At 37.7% G+C, this 24,486-nt stretch overlaps 1 protein-coding gene across 1 annotated transcript in view; it reads left to right on the forward strand.

Moving 5' to 3' along the window:
* Positions 1-24,486, forward strand: part of FNDC5 (fibronectin type III domain containing 5) — a 1,974,149-nt gene that overhangs the window by 1,183,391 nt on the left and 766,272 nt on the right. The window contains exon 4 of the mRNA XM_044059931.1: positions 6,229-6,312. Within this exon, the coding sequence (XP_043915866.1) occupies positions 6,229-6,312 (84 nt within the window). The remainder of the gene's footprint in view (positions 1-6,228; positions 6,313-24,486) is intronic.

Consider the following 24,486-nt stretch of genomic DNA (forward strand, 5'->3'; position numbering starts at 1 on the left):
GTTTCAGGAAGGTGAGGGATGTATTATTTGGTTAATAAAGTGTTTTACTCTTTTTTTGAGCTTTTTATGTTGCATAGTTCCACTATGGGATAGTTTCGTGGTTTTGCACATCGGGCCTTTGCGATGTCGAGATTCTGCGGTTTCGGTCTTATGGTTTTGGGTTTTTGCATTTTGGGCATGTAGTAATTTGTGCTTGTAAGGGGGAACCATATATATATATATATATATATATATATATATATATATATATATATATATATATATAGTAATGTTGTTATTTTCCTGTAAAATCTCAATAAAACATTTAGAAAAAAAAGAAGCATATAAACTGAAAACACTGTAGGTCTTGGCATTAGGTGCTACTCAGGCTCATTGTTATTAAGTTATACTAGCCTGTTCCTTTACTGCACTACTCCTTTACCTCCTCAAAAAAAAAAAGTTCAATTTTCATGATTTTATCATTCAAACCAGGCTTTTGGTCATATCACCTCACTGCTGTCATTCTTCACCAAATGGAATAAAATTACTTGCATAAGTCATCAGTACAAGAGTCCAGCAGTTCAAAGGATCATTTATTGAAGCCTCCACCCCAACAAATGTAATGCACAAAACATGTCATTCATAGACTTTATATTTTAACATGTATCATACATAGACTTTATATTTTAAGACCCTTCACATCAGACTATCATACTTTGCACTTCATTGATTATTTCCATTTTCCCAGAGGAAACACTTGATAAATAGCAGTTATCTGAGGCAGTGTAAGAGCTGCCTCACACATACAGCAAATGCACTCTTTATTGAAGTGGCCATAAAAACATGTGAGAGGAACAAGTATATGCGGAGTACTGAGGTCAGTGTCTAAGCAGCTATCCCACCCTGTGACTATACAAACACACTCTTAGTACAACTCGTGTACAGCTTCTGAAGAATCTTACAAACAGGATATGCTATAAAACATCACATCTTCCATAGACAACACACAAAATATGGCAACCACAACATCTAAACTGAAACAAGCTAAGTATTAAACAACACAAAAAGGAAAACAAAAATAAATTTTCAGGGGGTGCACCCCCAGATTGCAAGCTATCTGCTGGTAACCATTTAAAATATCAGGATATGTAATGCCAAGTCATGGAATGCAGAGACTGAAAGGCCAAAAATCCAGATTTACCAAGTCCAAAACGAGATTTCTCCAAGTACTTCCTCTTTTATAAGTTATGGTGATCTCAGAGTTGGCATATAAATATATATAAGTTCAGGGAAGTGCGGAGTGCTTGCCTCCCTCACATTGGGAGGGTCTATATTATATGAACAAAAGTTCATATAATTGAATGCTGTAAACAGAGAAATACTGGACTTCGAATCCTTTATTGTGGGGGCTCTGCCCCCCCACACCCCCCACTAATTATATATACCAACTCCGAGATCGCACTACAGTGAGGAAAGGGCAAATTTCCCGATCTTCACTGTACCACGATCTCACAAAAAACACATAAATGAACGGCATTTTTGTATATACAGCTGTTCGATATTTTGGACTTTCATTCTTCTAATAGGAACCCCATTGGGAGAGTGAAGGGGAGCTTGCTCTACTACAAATATCAAGATTAAGGAAGAAGAGTAATGCTTGATATTTGTGTCTTTCCTGTATTTCCTCTCTTTTTCTTTCACCATTTTGGGGCTCAGCATTGTGAGTTCTGACATTTCAATAACAAGCCATTTCTGCCTCATTACTCTTTCTTCTACATGTGGCACTTCAGAGATTACACAAAGCCAGGGAAAATGTATAACTGGAAATACATGGAATTCACCTCTTGTGTCATCTCTGAGTCGTGCAATTTTGCACCAAACTACAGCACTCATGAAAAAGTAATATTCACTGTACTAAGATGACAGCAATAGAATTAGATTCTTTATCTGCAATATTTTAAGATTTGATTGTATAATGGATTGTCCAAGCATAGTGCTCTCGAGCAAAGGCCCCACCTGTAGAACCTTGTACATATAACAACAATCCTCCCACTGGGCATAGTAAATCAAACTTACAGAGTAAACATACTATGGCAATGGAAGGAGCCTATCATAAGAAAATACATGAGCTTAAAAATGCGCTATAACAGACTTGAAAGCTCATAAGGCAAATATTATGACCTGACAGCCCTAAAAATATGTCAGTAACTGATAAGTCCATTGTGTGGAAAACAAACACATATCCACAATGGGCTTTGCAAGAACCTTGTGATGGTACCACATTGCCTGGAGCAAAATAAGGGACATTTCAACTAGCTGTAAAAGAATCAGGAATGCTGCAATGAAATTTGCTGACCTGTTCCAACTTGATCAGTTTTAGATTTCCTTAGCCACACTTTCACTGTTAGTCATGTTACAATGACATTTCCCCAGCACAGGGACTGTAACATTTCACTAATTGTATAAGCTCCAGCATAAAGCCATGTAAACAGAGCTGCCAATTTGCTGCCAATAAGGGAAAATCCTGTACTGATAACTTTTCCCTCATAATTAAAATGCATACTAATAAGACATCTTGAATCTCTAACATCATCCTTAAGATAGCTGTCCCTTTTAATAATCTGCTTACTGTCTAATGAGTTGTAAAAAGGACTTTAGCCATCCACCCTAAACATGTAGAGTTTGGGGAATCCTACCAATTACATCAAGAGATAATGATTGAGAGCCTCAAGGGTCCACCACCTGTTTTTATGTGGTACTCATGGATAAAAGGTCTTGCATTTTTCCAGAGCTGTAGTATAAGCTCTCCTAGTGTTCACTACCCAGGAATTCTACAGTAGGGCAACCAACATTCCTCTCCAACTAGGCAAACCTGTGGTGGAACACGCAAGTGGAACTGGTGAGCTGCTGGCGCCAATAAATGAAACCTGCAAAGCTAAAAATGTCAAAAAAATCCTTAGTTGAATATAATTTTGTTAGCATTTGAACAACAATGAATATATTATGCTGCTATATTTTTTGTTATAGTTGCTTTATTGCACATCCATAAAGTTTTGATATGTAGTTTCAGTAAGCGCTCAATTTTAACAATTAAGAAATGCTGCTTTAGTTTTAGTTTTATTTTTGGTTTTAAATTTATATTACAAGTTGATGAATAATTTATTAAGTAAATTATATATATAAGAAAAATTTTTATATATATCATAACCTAACTTGTAAGAGATAAAACAGTGGATTTACACAGTTAATATAAGCTTTTGAATATATGAAGTAATGCACAAAAAACCAAAGACAAGCAAAGAATAATCCACGACCTTGAAGAAAGGAACCAGAACTCTGCTAAAGTCCAAAACTGAGAGGGAATTAAGGAAACGTATCTACGAGCATCTTTATGACATGACCAGGAAGAAGGAAACCAATGCCTTCTATAAACACTCACTCTCCTGCCCAGATCCCAAAATTCAGTTTCTAGTTCTGGAACAGGTTGAGCCAGATGCAAGAGGTGGTGACTGGGAATCCACCTTGGGCTACCGTGAACTATTATGGCAGTTGAGACTGAATGCAGGGAAGCCACCAGGTCTGAATGGGATGATCAGCATTAAACCGGTCCTCAAGCTTAGGAGGGCTAGGTTATAACTCTCATACTTGACCCCCTTCATACTACAGCATCCCCACACAGCATATTAAATTACTGAACATCCACGGTTTTAGGATTCTGACTAATAAATCAAATTCTATATGAAATGGTATATGGATGGGCATCAAAAATATCTCACGCACATTTTATTGCATGTCTTTATCAGTGCAAAGTAATAATAAAAAGAAAAAAGTTTTTAACAATTCACTGACAATCCAAACACATCTTTAAGCATATTCCTTAACAATCTACAACCCCAACCAGACTTCAGACTTTTATGTTCTGAAACCTAGGAAACTGGTATTTTAAAATGTTTTTTATGATTAGTCATTTTATTTAAGTGCAGATGTTGTTGCAAACATTTCATTTTTTGAGTTGGTATAATGACTAACTTTTTTAACATCCAACTCCAAAGCACCACACCTTAGTACTAGACTTACTAATTAATTAATTGTATAATTGCTAGGCTATTTAATGGAGGTTACTGCATACTGCATTTTGTTTTCACTTGATAAAGCTCAGGACTGCCTGAGCGAAAGCGCTTGTGTGATTTTATCTGTGATTTTTGGAATACTTCAGTGTGATTTTATCTGTGACTTTTGGAACACTTCAGAAATAAAAATACAGCCTTGTGGACTTTAGCAGAGTTCTGGTTCCTTTCTTCAAGGTCGTGGATTATTCTTTGCTTGTCTTTTGAATATATGTCTTTACTATATTATAGAACTGTCAATGTGTTTTGAACTTGTTTTGAACTTTACTTCTTTAAATGTTGATTGAACTGACTAATTAAATCAAGCTTTAAGCTAATTGTTTTGCTATTTAAACTAAGTCAGTGGGAGAAATTGTTATCTGAAGAAGCGTGGTTGTATCCACGCGAAAGCGCTTATCAACCCACTTGTTTCGTTAAATAAAAGTTTATTTTAACATAACGCTACTACTTCTACTGGACTATTTGGCTGAAAATTGATTTTATACTTTGTTGCATCGTGGAGAGATCAGTTTCTGTTTTTACTTATTAAAGCTAAAAATGTGAAAGGCTGTCAGCTATGACATTTCATTTATGTGGAACATGTTTGGAAGAGAAGGTAAACTGAGTTTTAAACTGAGTATCACCAACAATCTCAAGACAGACTGGATCTTGTATAAATGAGAAGATCATTGGAGGAGAACTAGAACTACAGCTTTGTTATTGAGTGAACTATGACCTTTTTATTTACTGAACAGGTCTTGCCACTTGTAGATGGTAGGTTAAATAGGTAAAATTTCTAAAAAGATAGTATCTTTTTTGACAGGATATTATATAGCCATCCCACAACCACACTATCGCTCATTGCAGAAATTCCATGATCAAAAAGAGTTGGGGATGTTCCCCAGTGTCCTCGGCAAATTTCTCCTAGTAGTATAAATCCTATCTTCCCTGATAAGAGGCCACTAGCCTAGAGAAACTAATACAGTCAACAAAGGATAAATAAAGGTTAAATACAATAAAAAGGTATTCTTTAATTGTATCAGGAAAGTAAAATGGAGAAACCATGGATGGAAAGCTATCAATAAACAATAAAGTGACCACCAAGCAAGAAAACATCACAAATGTGCTTGCAGAATAATGTTGTGCAAACTTCCCCAAAAGCAAAGAAATATGTCATATTGCTATACAGACAAGGGGAGGCATCCTTTGTATGACTACCAACATGGTAACTGCTGCCACAGGTAAGATTAAAAACTGAATCTCCATGGGACCAGACAATATATCATGTGGTTTCCTACACATAAGCATAGAAAACCTAACTTAACTCCTTGTCAGTCATGCTAAATAAAATTTTATCATGTAGACTTATCCCTGATCAGTTGCAACAAGTTATAGTGGTACCAATTCAAAAATGGGAGGGGGGAGTTACATCACACCAAAACAATTTTATAACCTATTAGCCTGACCAATCTTCTATGTAAACTATAGACAGCCATAATTGACCTTATCCAAAATGACACAGGAGACCTATTTCTGTTAGATATGGAACATAATGGGTTTTTAAGTGAGATCTTGCACTTTGAATTTTATGGCATTCTGATGAAGGTTTAACAGTCCACAGTGCTTATTTTGGTCTTAGCAAGGCATTTGATGCTATCTCACATGAAGGAATAATTAACAGATTGATAGTATCAAATGTCAAATAGTGCATAATTCAGTGACTAAAACACTACTTAAGTAACAAAACAAAACAAGTCACGGGTTACAGGTTTATTGCAACTGAAAGTAAGATCAAAGTATATTTATTTCACTTTCTCTCGATAGCTGTTCTTTACATGTGACAGTAACACAAATCAGGCAATTCTGTAATTGAAATACATCACCCACATAACAGACATAAAACCACCAAACAGCAAGAAGCTTTAAGTGACCACATGATCGTGGGATACAAAAAATATCCTAGGACTGTTTGGTATATTGACATTTCACTGCTTACATACTAATTAGCACATTTGTCTTAATGTTGCATTCATATTTTCTGTGTGACTGAAAATGGACGGGTTATTTTTGTAAGCTTCTTTACATTTCCTTAAGGCACTTACCTTGAAATTTAGCTCACTTGCCTCTTGATTTTTTTTTTCAGAGGATGTGACCATGAAGGAACTCTCAAATAGGCTTCGGGCAGGAGAGATGCTAATCATTGTGGTTGTTCTGATCATGTGGGCAGGTAGGAGTGTGGTTTCACCTGCATGTTTTTTAAGTGCATGCATTTGGTCTTCTTCATATCCACAGGCTGAATATGTTATCCCATTACAGACATTGTCACTTCCAAAGAAATGAAAGTCCAACTGCCATCTGTGTTACAAATCCTACTTCATTTATAATGAAGACATATATTTTAGACTGGTGCCTACATGCATATAACTCAAATAAAGTATTGTATCTTGCAAGTACCTCCTGTGTGGTCTTGCAGATGGGAAGAAAGCCGACTTCCATGGTCTTCCATGTCTTTCCTCCTCTCAATAAGGATTAACAATGGAATATCGGTTCTCCTATGGCCATGTAGGCAGAATCAGTGGCTTAAAGTGATTTGAGTTTTTCATATCTGAAATGCTGGCATAGTGTGCTGAATGTGTGAAGATTTGCTGGTGTCTGATTTATGCTGTGTATATAAACATGTGCATTTATGAGCATATGCAGATATGTAGATATGCATAGAGTTAATGAACGCATTAGAAATATTTTTGGGACTGCAGCCAGCTTGTAGTAAAAACTCTAATGCAAAGGTCAAACTGCAAGAAGAAAGTATATTAGTGATATGTTCATAAGCCACAATGTAGAATGCGCTTATTGAGAATGCTTTCTGAATTTCCTAAAATGTTTGATGATGTTTTCAGCTTTGTAGTAAAGTTGTTGGATTACATGCAGCTCTTCCTCAGCAGTGTTGGCATTAAATTCTCCAGTACTGAGCTTGTAACATAATTCTCTGAATAAATATATAGAGCATCCATTCTATAGTCAGTGTTTGACCTGGTGATACGTAAATCATATACTGCCTAATGCATTGTAATGGCTGAATACAGGTTACACCTGTGGATATATTTTTGTATGGCTAAAATAACTATATGAGAACCACAGAACAATAGATATTCATTGTGAGGGTAGAATTTGTCTTTACCATTTAAAGAACTACCAAGTAAACAATGGCAAATGCACATCTCCCAATCAGGGACATGTAACCTAGCCACTTCTCTTCTGATGTGCTCTCTCTTGCATTACTATTTACATACTTCTTCCTCATAAAAAAGGAACCATCCTGTTATTTATTTTTAACCAGCTGACAGTGTTAATATTGTTTTTCTTCTTGTTTAAATTTGTTATTATATTAATATTTCCATATTTTAATGTGTCTACTGATTTCATTTACTGTGAACTACTTTAACCAGGATGGCTTGAAACTGTATTTATTTTATTTATTTTATTTTACATTTGTTTACCGGGAGGTCCGACTGGGACAATGGCCCATTTTCAGTGGTGACCCGGGGAGAAAAGCTGCATACAAAAAATTTACACATGAGTTATTTAATAAGGAAGCATTTACACAAATGGAGAAATTTTAACTGAAAGAGAAAAAAATTATGTTATATACCATTACATGCATATTTAAGGTAACTACTCAATGCATACTAGAGATGATTAATAAATGCATATTTGAGACCTAGAGAGTTACTTGTATGAAAGTAATAACAAGGAACATCATGTGTATAACAGATTTATTGATAGCCTAAGTAATGAGCGACCTGGAAAGGGAAGCAGCGATGGTCAGCGTAGTGGAGGGGGCAAAGAGGAATATTTGTGATGCTAAGAAGTTTGAAGCTGACAAGCCTCTGATAAATTCATATGTACAGTGTAATTGGCAGAGAGATCTCATGACAGAATATAGACTAGTAAGAATACTTAAAAGGGGGGCACTGGAAGTGTAGTGACATATACAGTGGGTATAAAAAATGTACACACCCCTGTTAAAATCCCAGGTTTTTGTGATATAAAAAATGAGACCAAAATAAATAATTTCAAAACTTTTCCCACCTTTAATGTGACCTATAACCTGTATACTTCTATTGAAAAACAAACAAATCTGTTAGGGGAAAAATATAAAAAATTAAAAAAAATGTACAATAAGCTGGTTACATAAGTATGCACACCCTTAAACTAATATTTTGTCTGTTACAAAAATGCAAAGGATACAGACAAGTGTAAATTAAGGCTATCTACACCAAAGCTTAGTAAAAAAGAAAGACGTAAAAACAAATAAACTTTTTAGGAAAAAGGCTATTCATCATTGTGTGGCAGTTAGTAATAAGGGGTTTCAGTTCCTGGACATATTCAGCAGTACTTATCTCTAAGGATTACTTATTCTGTCTCAGTTAGTAAAAGTGCTTACATAATGGCAAATTATTTGTGAAGTTCCATTTCCACCATGTTGTTTTTCAAAGTAAAAATATTTGATCATCTGCATGCATATTTGTGTTGAATGTGGTCATTTCAAGTACCAGACATGTCTACTTGTGGTAAATAATTTTTTTTAAATTCTGAAATCATTCATATTGTCATTAAAATTAATGTTAGTAGCACATATTTCTTTGGATGCCTCCAGTCACTTTATGTCTAAAAGGAAGACCTGTGAAACTGAGTTTCAGCCAGCTTATGTTTAAGCCACTAACACTGAATTCAGAGATAGTATTTGGTGTATGTGTTCAAGGGTACTTTGCAGAAGATTTCCCCCAGGTCGCGTGTAAGACAGGCACAGACTGTGGTGGCCATTTGACTCTCACAGAGATGATTTTGATATGTATGTTTTACTATCGTTATCAATAAGTGCCTAACTGTTTAAGATAGTCAATGTCTTTCTTCACAAAGGATAACATCTCCACGCTAGTTCCTGGTCCAGCCAACCAGTATGCTGCAGAGTCAGCTAGAGATGTCTTAGATGAATAGATATAAGGCTGAAGCCATGTTTCAGAAACTGTTAGGATATAGTAATACTGCTAAGCCACAGATGCATGGAACTCTGGGAGTTTATGTCATTAAGATGGACCGTGTTTGAGATTTTAAGTGGTGCTCCATATTAGCTTCTCACAGCAGGATAAAAGTACACTTCTTAGACACTTAAGTACAAGTCCTAAACATCTCTTTTTAAATTTATAGTATATAAAAGAAAGAACAAGACCAACTCAGGAGTAATAAATAAGCAAACAGGAAATAGGCTGGAAGTGAAGACAATTTGTAGGGTGTGTTGGTCTGCATAGGCCATGCTTTTTTTTTTACTCATCTACACATGATCAAAATAGAGAGGTAGTTTCTAGAATATTCGACATGAGTCTGAAGAAATCAAGTGTTTGCTGGAAAGGATCTTAGGTGATTGTGCACCGTAAGAGTTGAGGGAAGAAAGTGTATGATACTGGAAATAGCTGGAAGGAACTGGATGAAATTTCTTCATCTTTTTAATACCCATATCTGTGCTAAACAAGTGCCAAATATATCAATCTCTCCTTTATGTGCCAAATCTTCTTGTACCACTCAGAACAGAAGTCTACTCACTGTAAATTTGATAAAGGTGGTTTATTATGCACTAACAGCATACAATGGATGTAGATGTCAACAATATACAACTCAAATCTTACTGTCCCCAACAAAAGTGCTGATAAACTGAAATAGACTGAATTATACTGTCCACAGCTTCTGCACTCATTATACTATCCTCAGCATTTTGTACTGAGAATTGTTTCTTTCTCACCGAATGACAAAATGAATACTAACTACCCTACTTTCTGTAGTTTCGTGAATATCGGATATTTGACCTGCACTCAATCTCGTGTGTCTGTACTGAACCTCCATGGACTGCACTGTAATACCTTTCTGTGTATCAGTCCAAACGTACTTACTGACTTCAGTGTCCTAAGTATCTCTTCTAATAAAGACTAAAACCCTGTACATTTTCAACAAGTTCTACATGCCTCTTTATCCTTGGTTCCCAAGCCTCATCCCATCTAAACATGATCTATTTGTACTCAATGAACTGCACATTCTGTTTGCACATTTTATTCTTACCAGCATTCTTCACTAAAGGTTATTTCTCTGAGCTCATTTATATCCTTGACTGAAACATTCCTTTATATTGAAACTGTATGATAAATGTAAAATACAAAATGAAGATATAGGCCTGCTTTAATATGGCTGCATTTGCAGGTCTATATAAAGAGAATAATGTATCTGTGTCTAACAAACTATATTTAAGTGAAACCTGATTTTACAAGCACATAGGCCTGAAAAGAGGGAATGTCAGTGGTAAAACAAATTTAATAACAAGGGATGAGGTGGGTGTCCTTAGTGGTTGTATATTTAGGGGCAGTATGATTAAAAGCCTCATGCCTTCATCTCAGAGTGACATCTGCAGATACAGCTGAAGACATTATAAGGATTAAGTCTCAATATGAGCATACTAGAGAGTAAAATTGGGAGGTAGCTAGCAGAGCAAGAATAAACAGTGTCAAGATCAAGTGCCAAGTGCAGGATTTCTAAGGTGTATTGGAATATTAAGAGACCTCAGGTCAAAACTGACTTATACAGACAGAGATTAGTGGTCTCAGAAGTGCTGGATGTTTATTTAAACTTTGGTGCATATTACGGGTGTGTTACTAAAAGAAAAACAGTTGCTGACTTATCTATTCTCATTTACAGTTAGCCACAATATTTATGCATTTGTCGATGAAACTACAACATTACATAGCCACTAAACCGTCAGTTGGTATTCCACTCAGAAGAACACAGAAGAATGAATAAGCATTTTATGAAAGTCTTAAATGCTGACACCAAAGTCTGCTGTTCAACAGTTATTATGTACAAGGAAAAGAAGAAACAATTTGAAGATTACAACATTTAGCAGCCTTATGACAGTGGTTTTACATACAGTGCAAGCACAGAGGTGTTGACCATATCTTCTCATTAATGGTGCATATAAGAAACCATATGCCCTGCAGACTGGATGCATCTATGATTCATTCACAGATGTTAGGAGTCTGTGCTTTGTAATAAAATTATTTTTCATTTTTGTTGCACACAGTGGAGAGTATAGTAGGTTGCATAGCAAAACCTATTAATCGTTTCACAATCCACTGAATTACTGCATTGATGGACTTTATCATCTAAAAGTAGGAAAATTCAGAAAAACAAGCATTTTTATGGAGGGCATCTTCCCCCCACTCTCCCACCACCCACATCTGGTACTGCATCACCCACTTCCCTTCTAAAATATATATACTAACTCCAAAATCACAAATCAGTGGGGAAAAGATGAAACTTCCTAAACCAACTGTTCGCCAATCTTACCATACAGCACACACATCCAACAGTCAATAAATGATGGACTGTATACATATATATATATATATATATATATATATATATATATATATATATTTTTTTTTTTTTAATATAACATTTGTTTACCAGGAAAGTCCAACTTGGAACAAAGCCATTTTTCAGCAAAGGCCCAGGGAGAAACACATATCTTTACAGTGTGGGAGGAAACCAGAGTACCCAGAGAAAACCCACACAAATGCAGGTAGGACATGGAGACTCCACACAGAAAGCACTCCAGCCGAGAATCAAACCAGAGAACCTCTTGTTGTGAGGTAGCAACTCTACCACTGCACCCATTTTTATATATATATATATATATATATATATATATACATACAGATATATGTGTGTGTGTGTGTGTGTGTGTGTGTGTGTGTATATGAATATATATTTTATATTTTATTTTATTATTTATTTATTTTACATTTGTTGACTGGGATTGTCCGACTGAGTTGAAGAGCCCTTTTTCAGCGGAGGCCCGTGGAGAAAAGCTCCAACATATTATACAATTTTCATTATAGATTAGCATTAAACAGCAATGTTACAGGATTATTACAAGGCATTAATTAGCAATACAATGTTATACAGTGTCAATAATCAGGAGTATAGCATAACTATTTCAAGATGTATAAAAAGAAATATGTCATTAAGATGAGTATGGTTTTTAGGGTAAGTGGTTAAATAAACAGGTTTATCATGATGTAGTTGCACGAAGGCAAGACAATTACAGTAGAATGTTTATCTGAGGCAATTTGCTTAATAGATCCTGTTCTTCAAATGACATTCTGTTTTGACAATATAAAAACGTTGGCATGATGAACATATCATCAAATATACTATTCTACTTCTCAAACAATTCCCTTTCTGGAATAGCACCTGACTGTGCAGTTTATTATTTAAGGAAATGATTTTTTCTTTATTAATATATGGGCAATGACTACACATTCCACAAGGATGTGTAGCTACAGATGTCATATCTATAGGATCTACCTTATTCTCAAATAACTGTTTAAAACTGGGTCCTGTACTAATTACAAATCTTGGTGTACTACCCACCCTGTTTAGAATGTCATGGTTTAAACTAAAGATATTCCAATTAGCTCTAAATGCTCCCTTGCCATGCCAAGAAACAAACCTTGCACCTTGTAAACACCATAACTATTATGCCAGCTGCAACACCTCTTTCAGTTTACCTACTTACTGCTTTTTAGACCTTTACCACTCTTTATATCCTTCTTCCTTTGATTTCTGTTTATCGTTAGTTTCAGTATTTGTTTGTCTCTTGCTTAACAAAGTTATCCTTCATTTCTGTACCGCTTCCTACATCCATTTGTCCTGTTTATTTCCACAATTAACCCCCCACTTTGGATTTCTTTCCTCCGTTCCTCAACTTTCTTTCTCCAGTGGTGGGTAATCAGTGTCTTGAACTTCTCCTTAATGTATATACATTTCTCCTTAGTGTATATACCCTCTGAGGTTGTCTGATGTGAATATAGGCATAGTACGGAATTAAGTGCTTACAACATGGAGCACAGTGCTAGAATAAACAGCCAATCACTTAAAATTCTTCATATAGGGGTTCTTGTTACATGTTTGAGGATTGTGTGATCCTCTGAATTGGGAAAGCTAAAGTATGATAAGAAGGAAATATGTACTGATTCTGAAATTGCTATATTTTGGAGAATCCCCTCTTCCCTAAGAAAATATATGTTTACACACACACACACACACACACACACACACACACACACACACACACACACACATATATATATATATATATATATATATATCGGAAGAAATGTGATTTTTGTAATGGTGTTATTAAATATTGATTACTGTTGTCATGTGACCTGCATTTTTAACTGACAAGGTTATTTAAATGCTTTTGGCTTTTGTATTAATGTATTCTGATGAAGTCTCACTTGATATGAGATGAAAGCGCTAAATCATCATCTTCTTTTGGCTGTTCCCGTTAGGTGTTGCCACAGCGAATTACCTGTTTCCATTTCTTCCTGTCCTCTGTATCTTGCGCTGTCACACCAACCACCTGCATGTCCTCTCTTACCACATCCATAAACCTTATCTTAGGCCTTCCTCTTTTCCTGTTACCTGGTAGCTTCATCCTTAGCATCTTTTTCCCAATATACTCAGCATCCCTCCTCAGCACATGTCCAAACCAACGTAATCTTGCCTCTCTAGCTTTGTCTCCAAACCTTGCAACCTGGGCTGACCCTCTAATATACTTAATCCTAATCCTGTCCACCCTCGTCACACCCAGTGCAAATCTTAACATCTTTAACTCTGCCACATCCAGCTCAAATTCCTGCCTTTTTGTCAATGCCACTGTCTCCAACCCATATAACATAGCTGGTCTCACTACCCTCTTGTAGACCTTCCCTTTCACTCTTACAGGTACTCGTCTGTCACAAATCACTCCTGACACTCTTCTCCACCCACTCCATCCTGCCTATACTCTCTTCTTCACCTCTCTTCCACACTCACCGTTACTCTGAACTATTGACCCCAAGTATTTAAACTCATCCACCTTTGCCACCTTTACTCCTTGCATCCTCACCATTCCTCTATCCTCCCTCTCATTCACACACATATATTCTGTCTTAGTCCTGCTGACCTTCATTCCTCTCCACTCTAAAGCATATCTCCACCTCTCCAGGGTCTCCTCCACCTGTTTCCTACTCTCACTACAGATGACAATGTCATCTGCAAACATCATAGTCCACGGAGACTCCTGTCTGATCTCGTCTGTCAACCTGTCCAGCACTGAATACTGTGTGTAATTACTAAATATTTAAATTGCAGCTGGTGGTGTGCTCTTTTGGAACCAGCTACCTTTTATTATTTTTACAAGTTTAACAGTGGTGTGAATTTGATAGATAACTTTGTTAAGCAAGAGACAAACAAATACTGAAACTAACGATAAACAGAACTCAGAGGAAGAAGGATATAAAGAGTGGTAAAGGTCTAAAAAGCAGTAAGTAGGCAGACTGAGAGAGGTGTTGCAGCTGGCATAATAGTTATGGTGTTTACCTTGTAGACACAAGGTGCAAGGTTTGATTCTCAACATGACTAGGCTTAAAAAGGACAAATCAGGGGTCAGTAGCCTAGCAATTACCTATGAATTATGAGAAGTACATAATCACGTAAAATAGATATTAGCCAAGAAGACTAACTACTTTGTTGTGGCAACTGGTACAGTATTTGTTTTTATTTTCTCAGGGAGCCTATATAGCAAACATTATGAGTATACTGAGGTAATAACACAGAAGGGTGGATGATAAGAATAATAAAGACTAAAACTAGATCATCCATATTATTAAAAAGTTGTGAATAGTAGCACTCTCTTATTACTTTTTATTTAAAAATAATAATAATGGGTTTCTGTTTAAAATCTGAATTTCTGTATCCTTTCAAAAGACATGGTTGAGCTGTAGCTGAAGGCACAAGAAAGTGATTTTTTTTTACATAAGCTGTAAACCCCGAACAAGTCTCATACATTAGTATATCTCCTGCTATGGAATCCTTGGACTTCCTGACCAAGCCATCTTACCCATGCTGAGCAATGCACCCCAATATGTTTCTTTTCTGCAGCTTCCAAATGACATCTGGAGCTCACTAAAAGGTTCATTTTTTTTTGATTAAACATGTGTTACTCATTTGTTAAATTTGCAAACCCATTAGGTGCTTCTTGCATTAGGATCGAAACTCAGGAATACTACTCATAGCTGACACCCTTAACCCTCAGTGCTATACCAGAGGTGTAACTAGCTCTTTTTGTGGCCAGTGATATCCCCTGATCTTGCACTCCCCCAAAAATAAAACTATTTTCTTCTTTTAAACTGTAACAAACTGTTTGCTACATTTGTAACAAGCAGTTCTTACAGTTTCTACCACTCAAAGAGCACTACAACAATGCTCAGGTTTGTTGTAAAACAAAAAAAAAAAAAAGAAAAAGAAAAAACACTCTTTTTCTTTTAAACTAAAATAAACTGCTCTCTATATCTGTAGCAAGCAGTTGCTACAGTTTATACTACACACAGGCTGATGCAGCATTCAGGTTTGCTGCAAAATAAAAAAAAAACATTTTTTTTTCTTTTAAACTGTAGCAAACTGCTTGCTATACTTTATACCCCACACAGAACTTTACAGCATTCAGGTTTGCTGTAAATAATAAAAGATATATATATATATTTTATTTTAAACAGTTGCTACAGTTTATACTATGCACAGGGTGCTGCAGTGGTCAGGCTGCTGTAAAACAAAAAAAAAAATAAAAATTATTTTACCACACATTACACTGCTCATTTTTAACCAAAATGCAACAATGGCATTTATTTCTAAATGCCAGTATGCTGTAAAGAGAGATTGTGATTTGCCAATCTCAGCCCCTAACACTTTGTGTCTGGGGCAGCCACCTCCTCAACCCCATCCTAGCTACACTACTGTCAAATGTTTTTATTTTCTATGTGCTTCCATTTAAAACTATTTTTTAAATAGAAAGCAGATGTTGTATGTCACATCATTTTACAACTAAACGCATAAACGCAGTTTTGAAGAAAGTCATTGCAGCTGTTTTCAGTAATATACCCAGACACACATACATACGTTTAAATATATAAATATATATGTGTGTATATATATATATATATATATATATATATATATATATATATATATATATATGGGTCTACTTTACATGGTCGATATTTCAGAATGTCGAAGACCATATGGCCGAGACCATATGATCGACATTCAAAATGTCGACCATGTAATAAAAAAAAAAATAACACAACAATAACATATGCCCCCCTGCACCCCCATGGGGCTCTCCCCCCCACAACCCCCTCACACACACACACACACACACACACACACACACACACACACACACACACACACACACACCACCCATAACTTAAATATACCAACTCTGAGATCTCACTACAGTGCGGAAGATGGAAATCTTTCCATTCCGCACTGTACGGAGATGCCGGTTCCACATGGTTGACATTTCCAATGTCGATCATATGGTCTCGGCCATATGGTCTTTGACATTCTGAAATGTCGACCATGTGAAGGGGACCCACATATATATATATATATATATATATATATATATATATATATATATATATATATACATATATAATATATATATATATATATATATATATATATATACATACACACACACACACACACACACACACACACACACACACATATTTATATATTTATATACACACACACACACACACACACACACACACACACACACACACATATATATTTTTTATATATATATATATATATATATATATATATATATATATGTGTGTGTGTGTGTGTGTGTGTGTGTGCGTGCACATAAAACCCAAAGAAATCAGAGGTGTTACTGCTCAGTGCTAAGAGCCTAAACAAGAAACTCCTCTCCCACCAAGCTCTCCTCACCTTGGAGATTGACGACATCTGTGCAATTACTGAGACACGGTTTAAATCCACAGTGCAAGGATTCAGTGCCTTTCACAAGTTTAAACCACCAGCTGCACATACAGGGACAAAAGGTGAATGAGTCTTAATCTATTTTAGTAACAAGCTTAGGTCTATGTTGGTAAAACAGGATGATGCCCTGGAATTTATACACATGCCAGTCATCATAGACAAAATCCCATACCATATTCTAGTAAGCTATAGGTCACCTTCCATGTCCCCAGAATCCTATATCTCGTACACAGACCTACTGGAGACACTCCCCCATTAAATCAAATACCCTATTCATGGGAAACTTTAACTACCCCTTTGTAGACTGGGAAAAATACACTGCCTCACACTCATAGGCTCAATGATTCCTGGACTTTAACACAAATACCCTTGACCAGATGATGTGTACACCCATCAAAGGTTCAAACATACTGGCCCTGGTGTTCACCAATATGGGAGAGCACTGCACCCCCCCCCCCCCCAGCATCATGTTCTAACTGGTGAGGTCAAATCACAAGGCTGTCTCCCTCAGAATAAAAAGTAACTCAGTAACCAGAGCAAATCCTGTAACAGCTAGGGACTACTCCAAAGCAAACTACATCATATTAAGTGACAGTTTATCAAAAGTCAATGCCCCTAACAATTCTGAGTTCACAACAAGCTTTTCAGTTCACAGAGACCCTTATAATCATGTAAATGGCTGTACAGAGGCTGCTGTACTTACTAGAAGTAAGCCCAAAACAAACTCTAAAAACAAACCACACTGGTGGAATCCTAACCTAAACAGGGTATATAATAAAAAGGGAAAACTTTATAGCTAAAATCAGGAATAGCAACTCCCATAATGATAAGAACTCTCTTATCAAACTAAATATGAAACTAAGAGGACTAAGTCCAACAAGGTCAGTTATGAAGTCAAGATAGCACAGAGGCTAAAGATATCAACAAGACTTTCTATAGCTATGTCTGAAACCTCAAAGGTAGCAAACAATAGTGTGCTGAACTGATGGCAGTGGTGCCACCTTCACTGAACAGAATGAGCAGAATGACATAGTGAATGTGCTGGTTGACAAACTCAGCTCAAATGTCAACCCCCACTGCCCCTTGCTTCCATCCATGAAACAACTACTAGCATACCTCCCACAACTATTAACAAGGAGCAGGTCCAAGTGGCACTCGCTAAGTCCAAAAGCACAGCCTCAATAGGCCCCGATAATATCCTGGGATACCTCCTAAATAGCTGGAAACATGACCTATCAGGACCACTTGAGTCACTTTTCAACTATAGTCTCAAAACAGGCTTTATATCATGGAAATGGAGGACTACAATGGTTATTCCACTTTACAAGGGTGGATCATCAGTTGTCCTCAGAAATTACAGACCTATTAGTCTGACTAGCCTAATATGTAAAGTCATGGAATTAGTTATTATGGATAAACACCCATGATACATAGGGACACAATTGGGTTGGATTGCACAGCTAGGCTTATGAAGCTTGTGGTGGTCATCAGCCTAGTATACAACTATGAACTCATGGAAAAAAAAAAAAATATATATATATATATATATATATATATATATATATATATTTATTTATATATATATATATATATATATATATATATATATATATTTATTTTAGGGTGTAAGTGAGTCTGAAAATGTGCCCAATGTAAGTGTGCTCACGGGTAGATTTTATTGACAATACTGGAGCAGACATAATGTTTTTTAAATCAGACATCATGTAGCATGTAATATACAACAGGTTATTTAGATTGTTATTTGTGGCTTTGAATCACTTTATGTATTTCAAACATCTAGGATATTCTCCCCCTCGGAGGTGGGATCTTTATAAAAGGTGCAAATTACAGAGAAAAAATGGAATTTGTGGAAACAATATATGCAGAATAATGTTCGGGAGGAGGAATGAGGCTTAAATGATGACAGGAATTAAGCAGTTTATGCAACATTGTAGTGAATGATGATTTTTAAAAAGAGAGACAAAAGAGAGACTTTGGAGTGATTAAGTATCATTTTTCTGCATTGTCTTACTGCCTTTAGCTAATTCCACCTAAAACGCCGATTTTCTAGAGTTTTTGTGATTTAAAAAGCTTGTTTCAGCTACATATTGTACTTATTTTTACTGCCTGCACTTTAACAAAGTTGTTTTTGTGTTTAAATTACCTGTTTAACTGTTGTAGGCTACACACTCAAGTGTGATAGCCATTTCTGTGCATTTAAAGTGTTTTTTTGATTGTATCTGCTTTATTTTCTGAAAAAAATACAAAACAAAAACAAAAAAAATACTTGTTTTCCCGTCTTTCTAAGATAGTTTAGTCCAGTTTTCATGTTAGTGCTGAATTCAGGGCTGTGTTACAAGTTTCTGTGTTTGCCCATACCTTACTTGGATAGAAGGAAGTTTCTCTGTTCACTGTGAGAGAGGGAGCTTAGAGCAGCCTATCTGTCCCTGGAGGAGAGGTTTCAGCCAAGAAATTAGTAGTTTATTGGTCATTTTGGGCTAATTTCTATCTCTTTCATTTCCCTGCTATAAAACCCGCATTTGCGTGGTTTTGCACGCCGGGCAGCGCCGGTTAGCTAGGGTATAACTATTCCCAGCTCCACAAAGTCTACTCTTCAATTTTTCCCTTGGAACTAGACAAACTTTCAACTTAAGCATTCAAACCATACATTTCTCATACCGGCACTTGCTCAAAACTCATAGCAAGCACTAATAAACCTTAGCACTAGACCCCCCCCTATACTGTAGAGAAGGACAAGGGTCTCTATTCGACCTTACCAGCCAATCAATAAAATAGTTCACTGTACCTATCCAGGCATGTCCAAAGGGCAGTTTCAGGTGTACTCTCTGGTCTAACTGGTGAATATGGGCATTTTGAGGCAATGTTACAATTGCCTCATGTACACAGACAACCCTCTCCTCCTTCCACCAAACACTAATACATGCGAGAGATACAATTATACAGCCAAACTGGTGGCTAAGCTCTCTCAACCCAAGACTGGACCAGGCAGTCAAAAGAAGAAGGGAATTACTTGCATCACACCACCAGTCTCACATAGACCTATGAAACCAGCACTGGCAAAAAAACACATAAATACACGAAAACATACTCGGAGGCTCTAAATAAAAATCTGCAAAGCAACAGAGACCTCCAAAGCACACATCTAAGCAACCTCCACCCCCCAACACAAACCATGAAACACATACTTCACAAAACCAGTGTGCCACACAATCACAGTCCTTAAGGCAAAATAACATACCTAACACACTGGTAATAGGTGACTCTATAGTCAGGCACACTGATGTCCCACTCACTAGGCTGAACAAGGAGAAGGTTACTGTTAGCTGCCTGTCGGGTGCGAGGATCTGCCACATAGCACAAGCACTCAGGTCACTCCAGAACAAGTACAGATATGATTCTGTCATTGTCCATGTTGGTGTGAATGACCTGAGCCGTACCTCCCTGGACTACATGAAAAGAAATATGGAGGAGCTCTCTAATCACATAGCCCAGGCCGGTATGACCCTGACCCTGAGTAGCATCCTGCCCTCACCAAGAATGATACCTCGGTATAGAGAAAAAAATATCAATTTCAACAATTGGCTAAGCTTCTGGTGTCATTCAAAGTGGATCCATGGTCTGTCAGTCTGAGATGACATGCTCGACAAGCCACGCTGCTTCGCTAGAGACGGCTTGCACCTATCACCCTTAGGCTTTCGAATACTGGCCAAGGCTCTTGCCACCCCCATAGTGCCTTTTTTAGGCAAGGCTCAAAAGACAAACTCACCACCATAAATAGAACAAGTAACAAAAAACTGAGGGTAATGCTACTCAATGCCAGAAGTCTAAACCTCAAAATGAAAGTACTCGAGGAACTCCTCAGTATGGAGAAAATTGATATATGTGCAGTAACAGAAACCTGGTTTAAGGCTCCAGAGAGCACCCCAGCATTATCAGGCTACAACTCATACCATAAATTTTGGCCACAAAACCTGGAAATACAAAAGGCGGGGGAATATCCATATTCATCAAGGATACCCACACCTCCAGGTTAATGGCACAGCACGATGCTTCAGAGATCATCCACGTGCAACTAACAATTGGAAAAACTGCTATTCAAATTATAGCTTGCTACAGATCACCCACCATGTCCCAGGACCCCCAATCCACATTCCTGGAAACACTGGGAAACATAAAGGTCCTACCAAACTCCCTGATATTGGGTGATTTCAATTATCCAAACATTAACTGGGAGAACTACTCAAGTACAAACTCCCTTGGCCAACATTTCCTAGAATTTATAAACTCAAATGCCCTGGATCAACTGGTCAACACCCGCACCAGAGGTGACAACATATTGGACCTGGTCATCACCAACATGGGCAACCGGTGTTCCACACCAGAGGTCAACTCCTCGCTGGTTAGATCTGACCATAAACTAATCACTCTGGATACCCACATTCCGCCACCACCCCCGGTCAAAGAAACCACTGTGAAAAACTTTTCAAAAGTAAACTTCACATTACTTAAGACAGAGGTGGGAAGTTTCAAAGCCCCCATGCTAAAGGATAACGCTGTCCAAGCTGCAAAATCCTTTATTAATGCACTCTTCAGGCACCTACAAGAATTCATGGATCGTGCTATCCCAAACAAAACCAAGACTCACTCCTCCAAGAAAAGGAAACCAGTCTGGTGGACCCCTGCCATAAACAAGCTATACAATAGAAGGAGGAAACTAGTACAGAAAAGAGTAAAATCCCAATAAGGGAAGACATCCCTGATCAGTATCAGCAAGAAACTACATTCCCTCATAAAATCATCCAAGGCTAGCCTCAAAAGAAAAATTGCCATGGACTCCAAAGATAACCACAAGGCATTCTTTAGCTATGTCAAGAATCTAAGTGGCAATTCTCAGATCTGCTTAGAGTTAGTGTAGAATGGCACAAAATACACTGAACCAACTGATATAGCCAACATCCTGGCAGACAGGTTTAGTGCAAACTTCACCCCCTTCTCACCCCCAAAAGGGCCCATAACTATACCAGAAGAATGTAGTGCCCCTGAAATCACAGACACTCAGGTTAAAACAGCCCTCTCCAAAGCCAAAAACACAGCATCAATGTGACTAGATGGTGTCCCAGGCTGCGTCCTACATGAGCTCAAAGATGAACTAACCCCTCACCTAAACACACTGTTTAAACTCAGCCTCTCCACAGGCTACATGCCCACAGAGTGGCACACAGCAACGGTTATTCCACTCCACAAAGGTGGACCCGCAACGGACCCTGGGAACATTCGCTCTATAAACCTGACTAGCTTGGTGTGCAAAACTATGGAGTACATCATCATGGATCTCATTAACAAAGACATTGGAAACCTCCAAACACTGGACCCTACCCAGTTCGGCTTTGTTAAGGGCAGATCATGCCTCCTAAACCTGGTGGACTTCTTTGAGACAGTTACCAAGGTTATAGACAAGGGAAAGGTGATCCACACAGCTTACCTAGACCTCGCAAAGGCCTTCAACACCATTACCCACTCAAGTATTATAGACAAGCTCACCAGCCTGAACATACACCCCTACATCATGAGATGGGTTGCCAACTGGCTCACGGACAGAACCCACATGGTAAGAGTTGCGGGAGCTAGGTCTGACTCTAAACCAGTTACAAGTGGTGTTCCCCAGGGCTCACTCCTAGGACACCTCCTGTTCGGCATATACTTCTCAGAGATAGAGGGAAACACGGGAGGACTATGGCTGACCAAGTTCGCAGACGACTGAAAACTAGGGGCTATAAGTGACTCTCATACTGACACAGACATCCTCCAAAAAGGTCTCACTGAGACAGATACCTGGTGTCAAAACCATGGCCTCAAACTAAATGTCAAAAAGTGTGTAGCCATCCCCTTTGGAAAAAACAAAGTACCCACAAACTACCTCGTAGGTGGTAGCCCCTAAATACGGAAGATGTAATAAGGGATCTGGGGACCCAAGTAGACAGTAAGCTCTCCTTTGATAATCACATTATCAAAGTGGTTAGAAAATCCTTCTATGTGGCCCACCTAATCACAAAAGGGTTTGCATCCAGATCGAAAGAGGTCATTGGGCCCCTCTATGCATCACTCATCAGATCTATCATAGAGTACAATGCCCCATTTGGGATGTACCTTACAAGACACCTGCAACAACTGGAAAGACCACAAAAGTACCTCACCAAGAGGATCACTGGCCTCAAGGAGATGCCCTATGCAGCTCGACTGAAGAAACTCCAGCTGTACTCGGCTGCATACTGCCTACTCAGAGGTGATCTCTGCCTGACATACAAGGCCATGTCCAACCCAGAATTGATGGACTTGCTCCACCTAAAGAAAACCATATCCCCTCAAGCCACAAGCACCAGGGATCTAAACCTCACTACAACAATAAATAGGACGTGCTGGAGGGATAGATTCCTGTCCCAGAGACTTCCCATGCTCTGGAACAAGATTCCAATCTACATTAGGCAGAGCTCCTCGCTAACCCACTTCAAGAGAAACCTTGACGAGTGGATGGGAAACAGAAAGTTTACCCCAGGGATCACTTCAATGGCTCTGCTGGACAGAGGCACAGGGAACGAATCTAAGGGGGCAGAGAAAGCCAACACATTCCGGCTAGGCTTATAAATGCCTTCGGCCAGATAGCCTAGTACCTACCTATGATGCTATGAACCTAATAATGCATGGAAATAATGAAAATGTTACTATGGCTCGCTTTCTTTGTTATTAGTGTATGTGTACCTAGGTCATTGTTTAAATTGTGACGATTTAATAAAGATGATAACAAATCTTGAATATTGAAGGACCAAATAAGATTGCATCTTAGTGTCAGGAGATGCAAATTTTAATAAAGACACATGAGAAAATCCCTTGGATGTCAAGGAGAGGAAATGGATTAAAAGAACAGGGCTTAATGGTTAACTATGATTATTTGAGAACTGTAATTTAAGAAGATCTGTTTTTTTCTAAATTATATATAATGAGAAGAAGGTTTATACTTGAAGTTGATATTTAGATATGCGCCTCATGTAATTGTAATGAAATACACACCTATTATGCAAGATGGGAAGAAGTGGTTATTATAGCAATAACCCTGGTGTGGTAATGCTATTTACCACGGTTGGCGTGGTTTGGTCGAGGAAGCCCGAGGACCAAACAAAGCCAACCGTGGGTAAATTTAGCATTACCCACACCCAGAAGTGGGTTATTGCTATTATACCATGACATTATTTAAGAAAAGAAACTATTACTTTTCTTAAATAATGGCATAGTATAATGCCTGTTTACTGCCCTTCCGCAGATGTCTGGCATCCGCGGCAGTTCTGATGTACTGCGCCTGCGCAGTACATCAGAGTGTGAGCAAAAGCAACGGAGAAAGCAAGATTTCCGTTGCTTTTTGAATGTCTCGCTATGTTAAATG

Source organism: Protopterus annectens, chromosome 1.part2 (genome assembly GCF_019279795.1).
Source record: "Protopterus annectens isolate FY-2018-M chromosome 1.part2, PAN1.0, whole genome shotgun sequence".
NCBI lineage: Eukaryota > Metazoa > Chordata > Ceratodontiformes > Protopteridae > Protopterus > Protopterus annectens.